Source organism: Polypterus senegalus, chromosome 1 (genome assembly GCF_016835505.1).
Source record: "Polypterus senegalus isolate Bchr_013 chromosome 1, ASM1683550v1, whole genome shotgun sequence".
In the NCBI taxonomy this organism is placed as follows: domain Eukaryota; kingdom Metazoa; phylum Chordata; class Cladistia; order Polypteriformes; family Polypteridae; genus Polypterus; species Polypterus senegalus.
Window position 1 is genome coordinate 36,892,271 of NC_053154.1, and position 18,228 is coordinate 36,910,498.

An 18,228-nucleotide genomic window follows, 5' to 3' on the forward strand; every position below is an offset into this window, starting at 1 on the left:
GGTGCAGTGAGTGTGTACACCTGATGAGCCCAGAATTAGGTCGAAACACGTGTCGCGTACTTTTTGCATTATATGACAGTAAAACTATGCTTATATATATATATATATATATATATATATATATATAATTTTTAATGTAGTTAGATCATTTCGACCTGGTCATTTTAAAAGCAGCTCGCAAGCCGAAAAAGTGTGGGCACCCCTGAACTAGATACATGTACAGCATGAACTGCTTGCAGATAAGGTTAGTCTTTTGTGGGGTGTCAACATAATGCAGTAGATTTATTAAAAAGTAGTCTCGGTCGTTCTAAAACCTTTCACATGTGAGATAACCATGCACTGTGTCATCAATGGGAACCTGGGATTCCTGGGAATGGATAAACCCGTCTGGGAATGGATTTCCTAGTCCAAGTTACTTAAAAAATATAAAACACAAAATAATTACACTAGTATTTAACCCCTTAAACATGACATACCTAAATCATCAATTGCACATCCAAATGGCTTTAGACATTCTTTAAATTGGTTCAAAGGAAATCATTGGTCTGGGGTTTCAGTTGACTGCAGCATAAATGCACCTTATCTGGAAGGTTGAAAAAATGAATGTCCTGAAGCGGCCAAGTGAGAGTCAAGATTTAAAACCAACAGAGAATTTGGGGTTGGACTGGAAAAAGGCTGTTCACTCACAATCCCCATGCAGTGCGACAGAGCTTAAGCAGAGAGACCTGTGCATACATACTAAAAGACGGCAAAGGTGCAGCTACGTAATAATGACTTGGAGGAGTGAATACTTACATAATCAGTTCTTGTATTTTGTATTTGTAAATTACAGCTTTTTTTTTTCCCAATTGCTAAGGTGTATTCTGGGCGGCACGGTGGCACAGTGGTTGCGCTGCTGCCTTGCAGTTGAAGTTCACTTCCCGGGTCCTCCCTGCGTGAAGTTTGCATGTTCTCCCTGTGTCTGCGTGGGTTTCCTCCAGGCGCTCCGGTTTCCTCCGGTTAGGTGGATTGGCGATTCCAAATTGGCCCTAGTGTGTGCTTGGTGTGTTTGTGTGTGTGTCCTGCGGTGGGTTGGCACCCTGCCTGGGATTGGTTCCTGCCTTGTGCCCTGTGTTGGCTGGGAGTGGCTCCAGCAGACCCCCGTGAACCTGTGTTCGGATTCAGCGGGTTGGAAAATGGATGGATGGAAGGTGTATTCTACAATAGTGAAGTCAAGTTTTCAAAATTCTACACACAGCTGCCATAACATTAGTGCATGTGGGCTAAACTGTGAATCGTTTCGCATTGCTTTCATACAAAATGCATTCAATGACAAAATGCCTCAAAATTCATGGATACTTTCCTCACACAAAATCCACCACCATTAAAACTTTTCATTTTTAGAGGGCATTTTGCACATGCTTACATACTGTTGTCAAAACTATTAACTTGCATTCAAAACTACATAACTATAATTTGCGATGTTGCTATCAAGACCGCTGTAAAATAGATTGTAAAAATTATATTATATAAAATAAACACACACCTGAGATCAAAACACCTGGTTAGGCAATCAACTAAAATGGATACCTGATGTGTTTGGTCTTTATAATACAGATGAGACCAAACACATCAGGCATCCACTTCAAATGTTTTGCCGTCAGCAGATCTCATTATCATCCATATACAACTTCCTTTGTAAAAGTGGACCAAGCAAAACTGTAAGAACAAAGAGGAAAATATATGTTGAAAGAAGAAGGAATGGAAAATGGAGAAGACAACAAAGGGAAGTGGTCATAGATGAAATAAGGGCTACAGTCGCTAACCATGTTATCAAGCATAGACTCTCTTTGAGAAAAGCAGGGCTACGAGTGCAGCCAAATCTGCCGGGCACAACGGTTACATCAATCATAAGAACATTCTGCCAAACCAACAGGCAAGATGCACATTCTTCAGCGGTGTCAGACAGAACTGCATATTACCGTACAGTATTTACTATATATGGTACAGTGACATCCATGGAGTAGTGTTTTTGTTCTTTAGGACCCAAATATTATCTCGCACAGGGGGCAGAGTCCGAATTCTTACCACTGAGCAGAGAACTGTCATTGTTTACATGGTCACCACTAACAATGCTGTAACACTCAGGAAATCCGAGACAGAGTTATGGCACACAGTACAGTATTTGACAATGTGGCAAGTGTTGTGTAGCAGGACAACAGCTGACAGGATCCTAAGAGGAATAAAGTAACCATGAAGTGCTTACACACTGTCCCATTTGAGAGGAACAGTTTATGTGTGAAAGAACTCCGATACCAATACTAACACTACTTGTTCTTTAGTGGTTCATCATACAAAGCTATGCATACAATACGGTACTGTAATGTAATATAATCTTTACAACATGGTACCTTGTATTTCTCCTGTTAGAGAGTCATGGATTTGCAGGCTATTCAAACAGCCCACGTGTTCATCTTTGTGGATGAAGCCGTGTTTAACCTGGTTAAACAATGGCTATGTGGACAGAATACTGTGGGGCAAAGAGTGACAGTGCAAGTTCCAGGACAGAGAGATGCCAACATCACAATGTGTGCAGCAATAAACAAAACAATTATTTACTGTTGTGTTAATTAATTGAATCCTTTTTTTCTCTCCATTTACTCAATAGACCTGAACTGTAAAAACAGGCATGCACTAAATAACCACCCTCTCTCTCACGTGTGTTCCTGTAAAGCCCGATTCTCATACTCTTCAATTATTTGTGAGGCAACTTTCGCCCTTACTTTCTGGTTTTATACTTGCTGTCTTTGAAGGTCACACTGTTTGTGAGGCTCATATGCCTTTACTCCTCTTCACGCATCTCACATTCGCACTTCGTCTTTCATTGTGTCACCAAAGCCAAACTGACCAATCAGATTGCTCAGAGAGACTGGACACATGGGCTTCAGCATTTTATTATAAAAAGGTGAACATCTACTGTTCGTAACTGTAAAAAGTTATCAGACTTACTAGGTTATCAGATTGTCAGTAATGCAGCTTGTATGTGTATTTCTATTTGGAAAACAATTAAAAACAACAATCTGAATCATCCAGAGTGCACTAGGATCAATCTTAAAAGAGAACTTCATCTAATAGTGCAACAAATCTCACAAATCAGGGGTTTATGATATTATTAAATGCACGAAGATTAGCCAGTCCAATAGGAGTAAAGTCTCATCCCTATAAATTTTCTGCTGTTCTGGAAATTAAAAGGAGTTTGTGTATCTATAGGCTATTGCACATGGAATCACTGTGTTAGATAAGCATACTATAAATACAAATTGTAAAAAGCACAGTGTACGTCCACTAGGCTAGCTAACACCTTGCATCTCTGAGGTTTGGCTAACTGGCCCTCTATAGACTACATAGTGAAGTGACCTCAGTAGTAAATAAAACTGGGAATAAATATTCGCTTGTTCCTATATATGAGAAAAACAATATGAATATAGACACTTTTAGCATTTCTTAATAAAATTCACCTTTTTGTCCTATTTATGGGTATTCTTTATTAGGTTTAAGAAAGATACATGTGGACACAGCTAGCGGCTTGTCCCAAATGAAAAACTCATAAGAAGTGTCGGACAAGAAGACTCCAGAATCACTGGGGCACCGCTTTTTCTGAAAAATTTAAACCGCTTTTCACAAGTTTTTTTTATCTTGTAATTTTGTATGCAGAAGATCTGGAGACCAGATGTGCAACATTACTTCTATAATTCACTAAACTGCAGTAAGTACTGAACATGAAAGCTCTGTAAGGAAGGTCATTGAATTGTTTTTTTCTGTTAGTTAAGGAAACCACTGACAGACTGCCAGAAAAGAATAATACTTGTAACCATTTTGAAAGAAATTACACCATAGTCACCATATCAGGAACGGCAGGGAGAATGTAGATTTTGGAAGTGAATGGGAAAAATGTGTCAATGGTAAATACTTTTATTTAAAAAAAAAACTTTTATTGAAAGAACCACTTGGAAGATCACACACATCCCTACTTTGATTAACATAATACCACATGAACAATTGAAATAACCCCCTTGTTGACGAATTTGTGGTTTTAGATAATAAAAGAAAATTGTTGTCTTAAATGGTTAAGTGTTTGGGAAGGCATTCTGCCCAAGCTCCCAAAATAAACTTTTAAATGGAAGATTTGTGAACAATTAAGCACTTTAATGGTTTCCTAGCAAATGTTGCTAAGCAGGATTTTAATGAGTAAAGCTGAACTTGTAGAGTTTCCTTCAGGACATCAAAAAAGATGGCAGTGTAGAAACTAAGCACTTTAACTGGATTCAAAAACTTCCACTGCCATCTTGTGGTCCATCATGATTTTGCTTACTAAATTGGCTCTTTTATGGTAGATATTATTCAGACACACAGCAGTTTTGATGGTCATTTTATCAGACAGATGATAGATGTATCTGTTGGAGAAACTGGACAAACATGACATTACACACATTCCATGCTTAAATAACTGTCCACTTGTTGGTTTGCATATACACAAGTAAAAATATGAGGAATTTTATTTTCTTCCACACTATGTGTTGAATAAAATACACTACCGAATTTGAATAATGGGATATCTTATACACAACAATAAATAACCACCATGTCTTTCTACAGTAATTATAAGCTGAAGTTCAAAGTCCTGTACTTTGAACTAATACAACTATTAAAATACATGAAGTAAAATGCTTCAAATAATGGATCAGATCTGAACAGCATGACCTAAAAGAAATACAGATTTGACAAAAACTACATTGTACCAAACAGCAGTATACTAAAATGTAATTTATATTTCTTCAGTTGGAGGACTTGAATGTCATTTAAATTGTTCACTGATACAGTGACTGTGCTAGCAGGGATGAAACTCCCAACCTTTGGATTTATGGTCAGCCTTTAACCTCCCTGTGGCCCAAATGGAAAAAAAATAAAAATAGATGAACAACCACCATTACATTCTCAAGCACCTGAGGAGAGTTTTGTAAACATTACTATGAGGCTCATAAACATACCTGGGGTTTGTGTAGGAAACGTACTTTTCAGCCAATGAAGTTGATGACAACAAGGTGCAGTACTGTATGAGCAAACAGAAAGTCTGCAAAAGCTCTTTCCGGGGAGATTCCCAAAAACTCTGACTTATTTTGAGGGTTGATCTGAATACGCAGACACACTGTTAAAAGAAAACAGAGAGCACACAGACCAAGATACTTTTGTAAGATTACTAGAGATTTGAGGCTGGTTCACACAGAAGAAAATGAGCAAAGATAAAATAGTTAAATATCTATCAATAATACAGAGCATGTCAACATGGCTCATCATGAAAAAAAAAAAAAGCACATTTTATTCAACTCAACAGGCTAAAGCATGAAATAACTTCTTTATGTTCATTTTTGATTAGTAACAATTAATGACTGTGATAAAAGATGACACAGAATGCATCTTTTACTTCCCCCAAAATACAATATAAATCATAATGTAAATTTAAAAAAAATCCCAAATATATTTTACATGTGTCTTGCTGAAACGAAAAGAGATGTATTCATGAAAACAAGATCTTCACTTTAATGTTTTCTTATCATTGCATAATTAACTTTGTAAAATACCATACATTATTCTATTAGTTTGGAAATAATAAATAAGTAATAGAAGAGTTCATAATTAACATAAAATTTGTTTATAAAACTTTATTCATATGTTTTTCACTGCTGTTCAATTCTAACATACAATACAAGAATATAAATGTGCATGAGACAAGCTTGGATTTCTGCTCACTTTATATAAAGCTTGGCTTGATGATTTATGCCTATTGCATTGGGGACACTGAAAGATTATCACAGATTTAAAGAAAACGTTTTGTCCACAGGATTTTGCAGCTATCAGTCAACCTTAAAAAAAAAAACACAAAATCGGGGGTGGTCTCTCCTAGACTTTCTTGTATACTCAGATAAGGGGATGGATATTTGAGGAGTAAACTGCAAGACAATAATTATATTTTTATATTATGTACATTAAAGAACCATCAACAACAAATCAAATTAATAATATATTGAGCGATTATTCTAAAATTGAAGTTGAATAAATCAGACTCTGCAGCTGCATTACTACAAAAGTACCACTTCCGGTTAGTGGAAATAGATTTCTGTCAACTTTTGTGCCAAGTTTTGTACCTAATACTTGTATGCAAAATTTCATTGACCTAAGTGAAAGCGTACTCAAGATATTATGTTTACATAAACAGGCACACAAAGACAGAATTCCAAAAATGGTATTTTGGGCCAAGGGAGGTCTAAAATGTTGAGATTCATCAAAATCCTCGAGTTCGAATTTTTTTTTCGTATACAAGAAAGTAAAAAACTATGCAGATATGTAATGAATTTTGAGATAACGCACATTTAAATTTCAATCAGACATAACACATGTACTGGCTTTTAACATTAGAATCCCTGAAGCCTATGAAAAAACCCATAATCCTGGCCCTCCTTAAATTCCTTCGCATCTCTCCATCAGCGTCTTTTGTTTTGCGAATGTGTCAATCAGCACAAGCAGCCTGCTATCCCATCCCCCCCCCTTAACGCCGGAGCTCATCTCGGGCAAAAAGTTCCCCCAGCTCAAGTCTTGTTTACCTGGGAGTGAGGTGCACTGGAATAGTATAGGATAAATAATATATCGTTAATTGGAACACACGCATTTCATGTGTGTTCCGTGTCTACAATGATCCGGGTAAGTGTAGGATGACAGAAAATGCGAGGAAAGCAAGAAACACTGAATACCTAAAATATAAATTTAATCATGTTATAGTACTAACAACAAAATTTTGCCATGGAATGTATAATGTGTGAAGAGTGATGTAAAAAACTTGTATATAAACGCGTGTATGTGTCTGTCCGGCCCAGAAGTGAGAGGTGAAGTCAGGGTAAGGGCTCCATTTCCATGGAAACAGAAAACTTGCTTAGCCACTAATAACACATAATAATAATAATAATAATAATGAATGATGTAAAGAAGGGATGTTTTTAAAAAGAATGTTATGAACAGTTTTTATTATTCCTTTAACTCCTTAAAGTGCAGTACATAGAAAAAAACATACACGAAAACAATGTTTGCTGTGACCACTCTTTGCCCTAAAAATTGCAGAAACTCTTACAGAAATTGTGTGCAAGTGTAACTAGGTACTTTTATGGTCAGTTGATCAAAGCTTCTTGGAGAACTTGCTACAGTTCCATTGAACATTTTAGCTGTGTGAACTTCCTTTCATCACTGCAAGGCTTCTGCGGGGGCCACACCATCTGTTACAGTATTCTCTGTTCCTCTTTTTCACTGCTGAAAGTTTATGAATTTGGCGAGGTGTTTTGTTATTGTTAAGTTGCCGAATTTAGCCATGTACCATTCTCCAGTCCTTTGGTAGTTTTCTCAGTCTAGAGCACCTAGATTGCACTCCAGTCCTTTCATTTTTATATGTGGAGGAGACATTTTGCTTTATGGTCACAACTTTTCCATGAAGATTACTTCTGAAAAGACTTATCCAGACAGTAGAGGGGTGTACTGGGGTTCCAGTGGTTTCTCCCAGTTCAGAGCGGATTGTGGTAATGAACATATGCTGATTTCAAAAGGAAGTGAGACTGATGTATTTCTCATTTACAACACTCAATTTAAGGTCTTCAATCTAGTTTGTTATTTTTTGCTTCTGAAGAAGAGCTTGGGAAACACATCTGGAAATGCCTTTCGGCAGCAAAATTTCTGCCAATCCGAGTCCCTGATAATACAGGAGGATCACTTAATGTCTTTGTTGTTATGCTCACTTTTGCCATGGTACAACCTCTGCAGTTTAAACTCCCACATCTAGTGCAACCTCACCATTTTAGTATGGTTGTCCCTTGTCCAGTTTTTTTCCCCTCTACACATTTGCTTCTGTGTCAGTTCATCACTATGGTTCAACCTACACATTAAACCATTGATCATTAGCACCAGTTTATTAGATTTTCTTATTCAATCATTGGGCTATAGGTCTACAAAGATCTCAAGTTTTTTTTTTATTACAAAGTGTTCTATTACTATGTTAGTTTCCTTCTTTAAGGACATTTAAATATCTTGTTGTATTGCTTAACTTTATGCAAAGGAATGTTTAGAACCCTAGAGTTTGGTCTTTTCTATTGATATCTTACTCCAAAAGGCATAGAGTAACTGTCAAAGGCAAATATTTTGTGAACTATCTAAAATGCTGTTTGCATAGTACTGAATATGAGGTCTCTGGGCAAGTTTTGTATATTTTAATATATCTGTGTAGCATTGTCGTATCCCTTGTACTTTCCAACTGCACACAAATTTACCTCTAGAAAAACAGTAGCCTACCTAATCTAAATTTGCACTTGCAGATAAGAACTTCTCATGGTCTACCAACTTTGGAAAGTACCTGTGACATTCACATTCATAGCTCATTCTTTCTTCATCTTTAATTATATTCACCATTTTTGCTCAAATTTTCATTGCGCTCCTACAGTCTTTTAAAAAAACTCTCAAATTTATATCACTATCACAGATGTTTAATGGCATCTGTCACAGATGCGTGCACACGCACAGTGCAGTCTCTTACTTTACCCCGTCAGGTAACATTAACAGGGATGGAATTTTAAAGAGGAATCCTAATTACCTAATTCTAGGTGGAGGACTTTCCAAACCAGTGTATGTGCTGTCTGATAGTCTTTGCACTCATATTTTCATACACAACCTTAGTAATGCAGGACTATGCATAAGGCCCTTTCAGTTTGTGCTAGTAGTAATTTAATACTGAACTTTATTTCCAAAAGCAACTTAATAGGTTAATATTGCTTGATTCTCAAGTTATATTTCTGCTTTGCATGCAAGCATATACGTTTAAATGTGCCCATATAAAACTCTGATGCTATGACCAAAACACTTAAACATTTTAATGATGTTTCTAACAATTCACCTTCAGCTAACATGGGAACTGCCCATCTTGCTCACACTTCACACTGCCTCTACACTAAATTAGATTTTAGATGCAGAGAATCAGACAACTGTCTTCCATGGTGGTGGATGGCCAGATTAAAAAAAAATAAAATGCCAAATGCACAAAATTATCCATCATGCATGCACATAAACCTATATACTATTAAAAAGCACAGCAACAGAAAAAAAGTATTAAATACTTCACCTCAAGTTGTTCTAAAGAGGTATGTAACAAACAGATCTAAATTCAGTGTAACACTGACAAAACAAAAGAGACGGAGGCGTAGTTCAAGAGGTCAAAGGCTCTTTTGCTACTATTGATTGTGAAGTTTTGTAAATGGTGAATACCAAAAGATCACTGCAGATACCTCTGGATAACTAGCAGCAGTGGAGTAGCAACACCAAGGCTCTATACAAGAAGGTTCAGATTCACCCTTGATTTTCTGGAGGAATTGGTCCCCCGTAGTATGCAAGCCTCTGTTACAGGCCTTCCAACATCTGTTGCAGAAGATACAGCATTCTATGCAGTGGTCAGTTACAAGGGCAATATTACTGAAGATGAGGCCAGTAAACATAAGTTAACTGATAAGGAAGGCTGGCTACTTTATGACATCGGTGATGAATATCATCAAAATTTATTTCAGTACATCAATTCAAAAAGTGAAACTCATATTATATAGAGTAATTACACATTGAATGATAAATTTAAAAAGTGTTTACAGTAATCCCTCCTCGATCGCGGGGGTTGCGTTCCAGAACCCCACGTGATAGGTGAAAATCCAAGAAGTAGAAATCATATGTTTGTATGGTTATTTTTATATATTTTAAACCCTTAGAAACTCTCCCACACTGTTTATAAATATTCTCCGCACAGTTCTACAGTAAACCCTTGTTTATCGCGGTTAATCTGCTCCAGACAGATAAATGAATTTCCATGAAGTAGTATTCTTTATTTATAAATCTAATATTTTTGCAGTTAGAGCATAGAAAACCTGTTTACGACCTTCTAAATACGTTTTTTAACATTAGAGCCCTCTAGACATGAAATAACACCCTTTAGTCAAAAGTTTAAACTGTGCTCCATGACAAGACAGAGATGACAGTTCTTTCTCACAATTAAAAGAATGCAAACATATCTTCCTCTTCAAAGGAGTGCGTGTCAGGAGCAGAGAATGTCAGAGAGAGAGAAAAGTAAACAATCAAAATCAATAGGGCTGTTGGGGTTTTAAGTATACGAAGCACCCGCAATAAAGCGGCTGCAATGAAGGGATCAATGTGAAGGTAGTCTTTCAGCATTTTTTACAGGAGCATCCGTATCTTCTAAGCAAACCGCCTCTGTGCAAACAGCCCCTCTGCTCACACCCCCTAAGTCAGGAGAAGAGAATGTCGGAGAGAGTTTGAGAAACAGAGAAAAGCAAACAATCAAAAATCAATAGGTCTGTTAGAGCTTTGAAGTGTGCGAAGCACCACGCGGGAAGCATATCGTACATCATTGAGGAGTTTTATTTAATACGTGCTCTGATTGGGTAGCTTCTCAGCCATCTACCAATAGTGTCCCTTGTATGAAATCAACTGGGCAAACAAACTGAGGAAGCATGTACCATAAATTAAAAGACCCATTGTCCACAGAAATTTGCGAACCAGCGAAAAATCCATGATATATATTTAGATATGCTTACATTTAAAATCCGCGATGGAGTGAAGCCGCGAAAGTCGAAGCGCGATATAGCAAGGGATCGCCGTATTTCTTTTCATTTTGCTGATTATGGCCTAAAGGTAATGAAAACTCAAAATTCAGTATCTCAGAAACTTACAATATTACATAAGACCAATAACGGCACGGTGGCGCAGTGGGTAGCGCTGCTGTCTCACAGTTAGGAGACCCGGGTTCGCTTCCCGGGTCCTCCCTGTGTGGAGTTCGCATGCTCTCCCTGTGTCTGCGTGGGTTTCCTCCAGGTGCTCCGGTTTCCTCCCACAGTTCAAAGACATGCAGATTAGGTGCATTGGCGATCCTAAATTGTCCCTAGTGTGTGCTTGGTGTGTGAGTGTGTGTGCCCTGTGGTGGGCTGGCGCCCTGCCCGGGGTTTGTTTCCTGCCTGGCACCCTGTGTTGGCTGGGATTGGCTCCAAGAGACCCCCGTGACCCTGTCGTTAGGATATAGCGTGTTGGATAATCGATGGATAGATGGATAAGACCAATAAAAAAAAAAAGATTTTTAATACGGAAATGTTGGCCTACTGAAAAGTATGTCCATGTACACACTCAATATTTGGTTGAGGCTCCTTTTGCATGAATTACTGCATCAATGTGGTGTGGCACAGAGGCGATCTGCCTGTTATGGAAGCCCATGATGCTCTGATAGCAGCCTTCGGCTTGTCTGCATTGTTGGGTCTGGTGTCTCATCTTCCTCTTGAAAATACCTCATATATTCTCTATGAGGTTTAGGTCAGGCAAGTTTGCTGGCCAACGAAGCACAGTGATACTATGGTCATTAAACCAGGTACTTTTGGCAGTGTGGGCAAGTGCCACGTGCCACTTTTGTGGCTTACCCTGCTTCTGGAGGGTGTCAATGACTGTCTTCTGGACAACTGTCAAGTCAGCAGTCTTCCCCATGTCTGTGTGGCCTACTGAACCAGACTGAGAGACCATTTAAAGGCTCAGGACACCTATGCAGTGGTTTTGGGTTAATTAGCCGAGTGGAGTGTCACACCAGGGGCCTCATGTATAAACAGTGCGTACGCACAGAAATGTTGCGCAAGAACTTTTCCACATTCAAATTGCGATGTATAAAACCTACACTTGCTGTAAAGCCACGCACTTTTCCACGGTACCTCATACCTTGTTGTACGCAAGTTCTCCGCTCGGTTTTGCAGACTGGCGGCACCCAGCGTCAAAGCAGTGCTACTGTTCCTGAATGGTTACACCTTATTTTCCTGACGCGGCTTTATAAATACACTGAAACTAACCGCATATTGCTTATTAGTGTAACGCATCTGATTGTAATTAACTTGTAACAATATAATGGTCCAGGGAACAGCCATAGTATTCCAAATACCATAACTGCTTTAGCGTTGTTACTCTCACTGCACCTTCCTCCTCTTCTTCTTCTTTCAGTTGCTCCCGTTAGGAGTTGCCACAGCGGATCATCTTTTTCCATATTACTCTCACTGCATCACTCGGAGTATTTATATCACTGTATCGGAGTGAGAATCACAGCAGCAGCTGATCGGAAAGAGAATTATCGGTATACAGCTTTAAGGACACGCTGCTTCAGCCAGGGCAAAACGTTTCAAAGCCTTTCCTGTACAGACCTCGCGGTTCAGAAACAGTTTCATCCCAAGAACTTTAAACGCACTTAATCAATTGCTCCTTGTAGAACTGTTTGTACGTATAAGTACAATCACCCCACTGTAAACTTGCACTACAGTTATAATAATCGCACAACCTGAGCCACTTTATAAAGCGCATATTTACATATGATGACGATATCATTTTTAAGATGAAATGCAGCAAAATATATTAATTATATTATACAGATAAAACTTTAACTGCATTTAAATAATCTATATTCTTCACTGGGACTGTCGTGAAGGATACAATAATTAAACATTTACTAACAACACAGCTAAAAACGCAGCAACAAATTTCGGCAAAAGTTAAATGCTCGTGTCACGAGCACGAGGCGGCTATGCAGTGTCCGTAACGGATGTGGCCATCCACCGTGCATAAGCTACCTTACTGACATTAGCGGGTGAAGGGGCCACCGATTCTTCCTCTGCCCAGTGCCACCACAAGCCTAGAGCCGTCCCCGAGTACTGCTGCAATAAATTATTTCATCGAAGGTCGCAAAAAAACCGTGTTCCTATGTTCAATAACATGCTTTAACTCCCATCATCATGAAAATGATGTCACGTATACATCTCAGTGTTTTAGTTATTCAGAGAGCTGTAATATCATGAATGTAATGGATTCTGTGTCCAGTTGGAGGATGAGAGCCAGTTTAAGCAGCAAGTAGTGATTCACACACATAGAGCACATAGAAGATCAAATACAAAACAAAGCATTGAACGTGCTACTTTAATTACGATGTGATTTGAGAAACTGGTTAATTAAATGATTTTAAGATGAAGTTTATGATGTTCGACTTTAATGACAAAATAAACTACGTGATTAAAGTGGAAATTTTGAGATCGAAGTTGACATTTCGTGCTTTTTTCCCCACTGTGTGCCTATTTTTTTTGTCTGTACCCTAATAAGCTTTCATATGACACTCAGACAGTGGGCTACAACTCGCCTTTTCACGGCGACTTTGATATGTGACTTCTTTTTTTATTTCCAGCACTGTGCGATTTTCTGAATGTGAGCTTTCAAGTTTCTCCAACATGCTATGTCACTCGATCAACTTCCTTTTGTTGATTATACTACGGTTTATTTGAACAAATAGTATGCTTTTCCTTTGCCTCCACTTGGTATTCGCTGAAATTCTTATATTTTCCCATTGTCTTTTCACAGAAGGCTGAGCTTAAGGACGATTTATATTGATTTGCATATTCAAAGAGGCGTAATTCTGGGAGGAGTTGGGGCCGTACAGAAGGTGCGTGCATGAACGTTACTTTTCACGCTGATCGGGATTTATGTAGCGGAAGAACGTGGAAGTTGGAGTACGCACAGATTCCTGCATCTGGATTTTTCTGTGCGTAAGCACATTTCGGCTTTTGTGCTTACGCCATGTTATAGTGCAAGTTCTACGCACGGCGTTATACATGAGGCCCCAGGAGTCTACAATACTGAACTTTTCACAATATTCTAATTTTCTGAGATACTGAATTTTGGGTTTTCATTACCTGTAGGCCATAATCAGTAAAATGAAAAGAAATAAACGCTTGAAATATATCACTCAGTGTGTAATGAATCTACATAATATTATAGTTTCACTTTTTGAAATGTATTACTGAAATAAATTAACTTTTCGGTGATATTGTAATTTACTGATATGCACCGGTAGATACAATACTGCATTGTGTCATTTGTAGAAAGTTTTTGATGACACAGACATTGGTGGTAGGCATGAAAGTTATTAATTGACACTAGTGAAGGACTTTGACGAGTGGTGGAAACTGAACCACCTGCACTGCAAAAATCAGATTCAAGAGGGCCAAACCCAGTCTGCCCCCAATTCTCATTGAAGGTGAAAATGTGGAGGTGGTGAGGAAACACATTAGTGGTGGTTGAAGTGGCTTCCCACTCAATTTGAAAAGCACTTCGAGTAGTGAGAAAAGCTCTGCATAAATATAATTATTATTATTATTATACAAACTAGGGGGCGTTGCCCCCTGCTCGCTTTGCTTGCCAGCCACTCAGTGTCTCTGACGTTGCATATGTGGATTTCACTTTCAACAAATCTTAATTCTCACGGATACACCTCTTCATTGGGAAGAAACACTACCTGATGGCAACACGAATTAGACGATCTAAAAGTCTCTGACTTAAAGTTTAAATCTGAACAATATATTCGATCTTTTTCCTGTTCCATTATTTCACCGCATAATAATTTCCATTTGTTTGCGCTAATGCGATCTTTACTATCGTTTATCTTTTTTTATGAAGACTTTCAAATTTTAGTACTTTCATTATCTCTAACCTGCTCTGCATGTGTATCGCGCCAACATTTTTGAATTCTTTATGTAGAGAAAAGCCAAGCAAAATGACACCTTTTATTGGCTAACTAAAAAGATTACAATATGCAAGCTTTCAGGGCATTCTACTTTGTTATCTACCATTTGTCTTTTATTTCTGGCCCTTGGTGTGGTTAAATCTCTTGGCACAAAGTCTTGTCTCACAGGATGTGAAAGTATCTCTCTGAAAAAGTCACGTCTAATCCCAGGATTTTTTTTTTTTTTATTATAATAGAGAGATACTTTGGGGTGCACATGAAAGACAAGCTTAAATGAGGAGGATAAGGTTCTTTGGTGTACGCACATCACTCTTACAATTTTCTGCCCGTCTATAAATAAACTGATCAAAAAGGCTAGTTCAACCCAGGGAGTCAGGCTGGACTAACTGGAGGCAGTGGTAGAACAGAGGTCACTCAGGAAGCTGTGGACTATCCTGAACAATGTCTCTAATCCCCAATGAGGTTTTGGGTTAACAAAGGAGCACATATAGTAACAAACTGCACCAGTCATCATTAGGAAACCACAGGTAATGCAAATTGCGAAGCTATATAAACTCTCTGCCTCCTCATACCTTGTCCCAACAATCAGTAGCCATGGGCTACTCTAAGCAGCTGCCTAACACTCTGAAAACTAAAATAATTGACGCTCACAAAGCAGGAGAAGGCTAGAAGATAGCAAAGCATTTTCAGGTAGCCGTTTCCTCAAATTCTACTTTTATTAATAAATTTCACTTAACAGGAACAGTGGAAGTCAAGTTTAGGTCTGGAAGACCAAAAAACTTTATGAAAGAACTGCTCATTGGATTGATAAAAAGGCAAATAAAACTAATTTTTCAGGAAGATTTAGCAGACTCTGGAGTGGTGGTGCACAGTTTTACTGTGCAGCATCACCTGAACAAATATGACCTTTATGGTATAGTCAGTATAAGAAAACCTTTCCCTGACCTAGCCACAAAATTTAGAGCATGAGGTTTGCAAATGAACACCTAAACAAGCCTGTTGCATTTTCAAAACAAGTCCTGTGGACTGATGAATTCAAAATAGAACTTTTTGGCCACAATGTGCAAAGGTATGTTTGGAGAAAGAAGGATGCCGAATTCCAGGAACAGAACATCTCTCCAACTATTAAGCATTGGGGTGGATCGATCAAACTTTGGACTTGTGTTGCAGTTAGTGGCACATGTAACATGTCATTGGTTGAGGGAAGAATGGATTCAAAAAAATACCAGAAAATTCAGGAAATAAACATCACACCATCTGTAAAAAAGTTGAAGCTAAAAAGATGATGGGTCCTACAAGAAGATAATCATCTCTAACACACTCCAGGATCTACAGTGGAATACCTCAAGTGGTGCAAGCTGATGGTTTTACCATGGCCCTCACAGTCCACTGATCTAAATAAACATCATTGAAAATCTGTGGAGAGATCTAAAAAGAGCAGTGCATGCAAGAATTCCCAAGAATCTTGCAGAATTAGAAGCTTTTTGCAAAGACGAATAGGTGAAAATACCAGAAGAAAGAACTGCAAGTCTTTTATCTGGCTACAAAAAGTGTTTACAAGCAGTAATGCTTGCCAAAGAGAGTATTACAAAGTACTGACCATATTGGGTGCCCAAACTTGTGCTTCTGGCCCTTTACATTTTTTTTTTTTTTGGTATTTTGTACCTGTGAATCTTCTTTCAGCTGCACCCATTAGGGGTTGCCACAGCGGATCATCTTCTTCCATATCTTTCTGTCCTCTGCATCTTGTTCTGTTACACCCATCACCTGCATGTCCCCTCTCACCACATCCATAAACCTTCTCTTAGGCTTTCCTCTTCTTTTACCTGGCAGCTCTATCCTTAACATCTTTCTCCCAATATTGCCAGCATCTCTCCTCCGCACATGTCCAAACCAACGCAATCTCGCCTCTCTGACTTTGTCTCTCAACCGTCCAACTTGAGCTGACCCTCTAAGGTCCTCGTTTCTAATCCTGTCCATCCTCGTCACACCCAGTGCAAATCTTAGCATCATTTAACTCTGCCATCTCCAGCTCTGCCTCCTGCTTTCTTTTCAGTGCCACCGTCTCCAACCCATATAACATAGCTGGTCTCACTACTGTCCTGTACACCACCCCTTTCACTCTTGCTGATAGCCGTCTGTCACAAATCAATCCCGACACTCTTCTCCACCCATTCCACCCTGCCTGCACTCTCTTTTTCACCTCTCTTCCACAATGATATATTTTTTACTTTTTGTCTACTGCTGTATGCCTGCGGCTTGCGTCTGGACTAAAGGTTTCTATCCAAAACTGGAATTCAAGTAAAGCATGAACAAGCATCTGCAGAAGAAAGAGGTTAAAGGTAAGCGTTCAGCAGCATTAGGTTTGGGAATTAGCATCCACGGATTTACATGACTTAATGAAGTGCTAAGATGATCGCCAGGATTTCACCCTACATGGACACTGCGGTGTCATGTCGATGACGACGGCACAAATGTATACGCACGGTTTACCTGCCATTGACTCTACAGCAAACAGACAGCCTTTTCCAGATTGTACATTGAACCTACTCATCTCTACTCCAGGACCCACTCATTTTTATAATCACTATATGTCGGTCAGGTTACCTGCTAGGATGAAGGCGCCAACACAGGAGATAAAGCCGGACAAGAAGGAATTAAAGGGGAATGTGCCGACCAACAGACAGTACAAAAACTGCATGGCGCCGGTGAGCAGAATATACAGCAGGTACGCATCGCACATCTTCAGTTTGGTCGGCGTGGAGCTCAGGTACTCCTCCAAAAACCGGGAGATCACAGACAGCACCGAATTGGACATCTCTGTTAGCGAGTTGGCAGAATCAGCTTTAGATGTTAGACGTGTCCCAAATCACAGAGAACAGGAAGCTGTCGTCACTTGCAAAACGGATCTTCCGGTTGTCTCGTCCCCCTTTTTATATAATCTCAGGTGAAACATCGCTCCATGTACTTCTAGTTCCGACTGTTATAACTTTTAATTAGCGTTAAAATATAACCGAAACAGTCACTGGATTTTTAGAATACAAAAAAAACATCCTTGCTTTATTTATTATATAATTCCGCACACATACATATCTGTTTAGAAGACGACACAATTATTTTTAGACCCAGAGTAACGTAGATGATTCTGCATCCAAATTGACGGCAGATGGCAACTGTCACTATTCGATCTGTCGTCGTTGTGAACGGTCCGGGCCCTAAGAGAGAACACGAACTGTCAGGACCCTCCTGTAACAGGTACTCGTGGATCTGTATGTCTGCCCAATCTGCAAGCCATGCATATTGAAAAACGTACTTACAGTATTGTTCACGCATGCGTAAAACAAATAGGGCAATTTACGTCGCATGTGTTGGGACAGCACCCTCACATTTTACAACGTCGTGCGTGACTTGAGAGTAAGAACTATATGAGTTAAAATCGTCGACACCCATATGTTTTAGACATCAATTAAGAACCCTAAACTTGTGATGTTATTATTCATAACTTAAATATCTTAACCTACTCTGAACAAATCCAAACTGCATTATGTGATATCATTCTACTGTTGAATTCT

At 38.9% G+C, this 18,228-nt stretch overlaps 2 protein-coding genes across 4 annotated transcripts in view; one reads left to right on the forward strand and one right to left on the reverse strand.

Moving 5' to 3' along the window:
* Positions 1 to 5,027: 5,027 nt before the first annotated feature.
* dad1 (defender against cell death 1) lies at positions 5,028 to 17,574 on the reverse strand. Its single transcript, XM_039746460.1, has 2 exons — positions 17,264 to 17,574; positions 5,028 to 5,185 (listed from the first exon to the last, which is right to left on the reverse strand). The coding sequence occupies exons 1-2, from the start codon at positions 17,472 to 17,474 to the stop codon at positions 5,055 to 5,057; spliced, it is 342 nt and encodes a 113-aa protein (XP_039602394.1). The 5' UTR covers positions 17,475 to 17,574; the 3' UTR covers positions 5,028 to 5,054.
* Positions 17,575 to 17,812: 238 nt separating this feature from the next.
* abhd4 (abhydrolase domain containing 4, N-acyl phospholipase B) overlaps positions 17,813 to 18,228 on the forward strand; it is a 73,697-nt gene continuing 73,281 nt past the window's right edge. The window contains exon 1 of one of the 3 annotated variants that reach the window (XM_039746442.1): positions 17,813 to 17,911. In XM_039746442.1, coding sequence (XP_039602376.1) covers positions 17,823 to 17,911 — 89 coding nt within the window. In that variant the 5' untranslated portion in view covers positions 17,813 to 17,822. The remainder of the gene's footprint in view (positions 17,912 to 18,228) is intronic. The other 2 variants (XM_039746422.1, XM_039746437.1) reach the window with 2 other exon arrangements.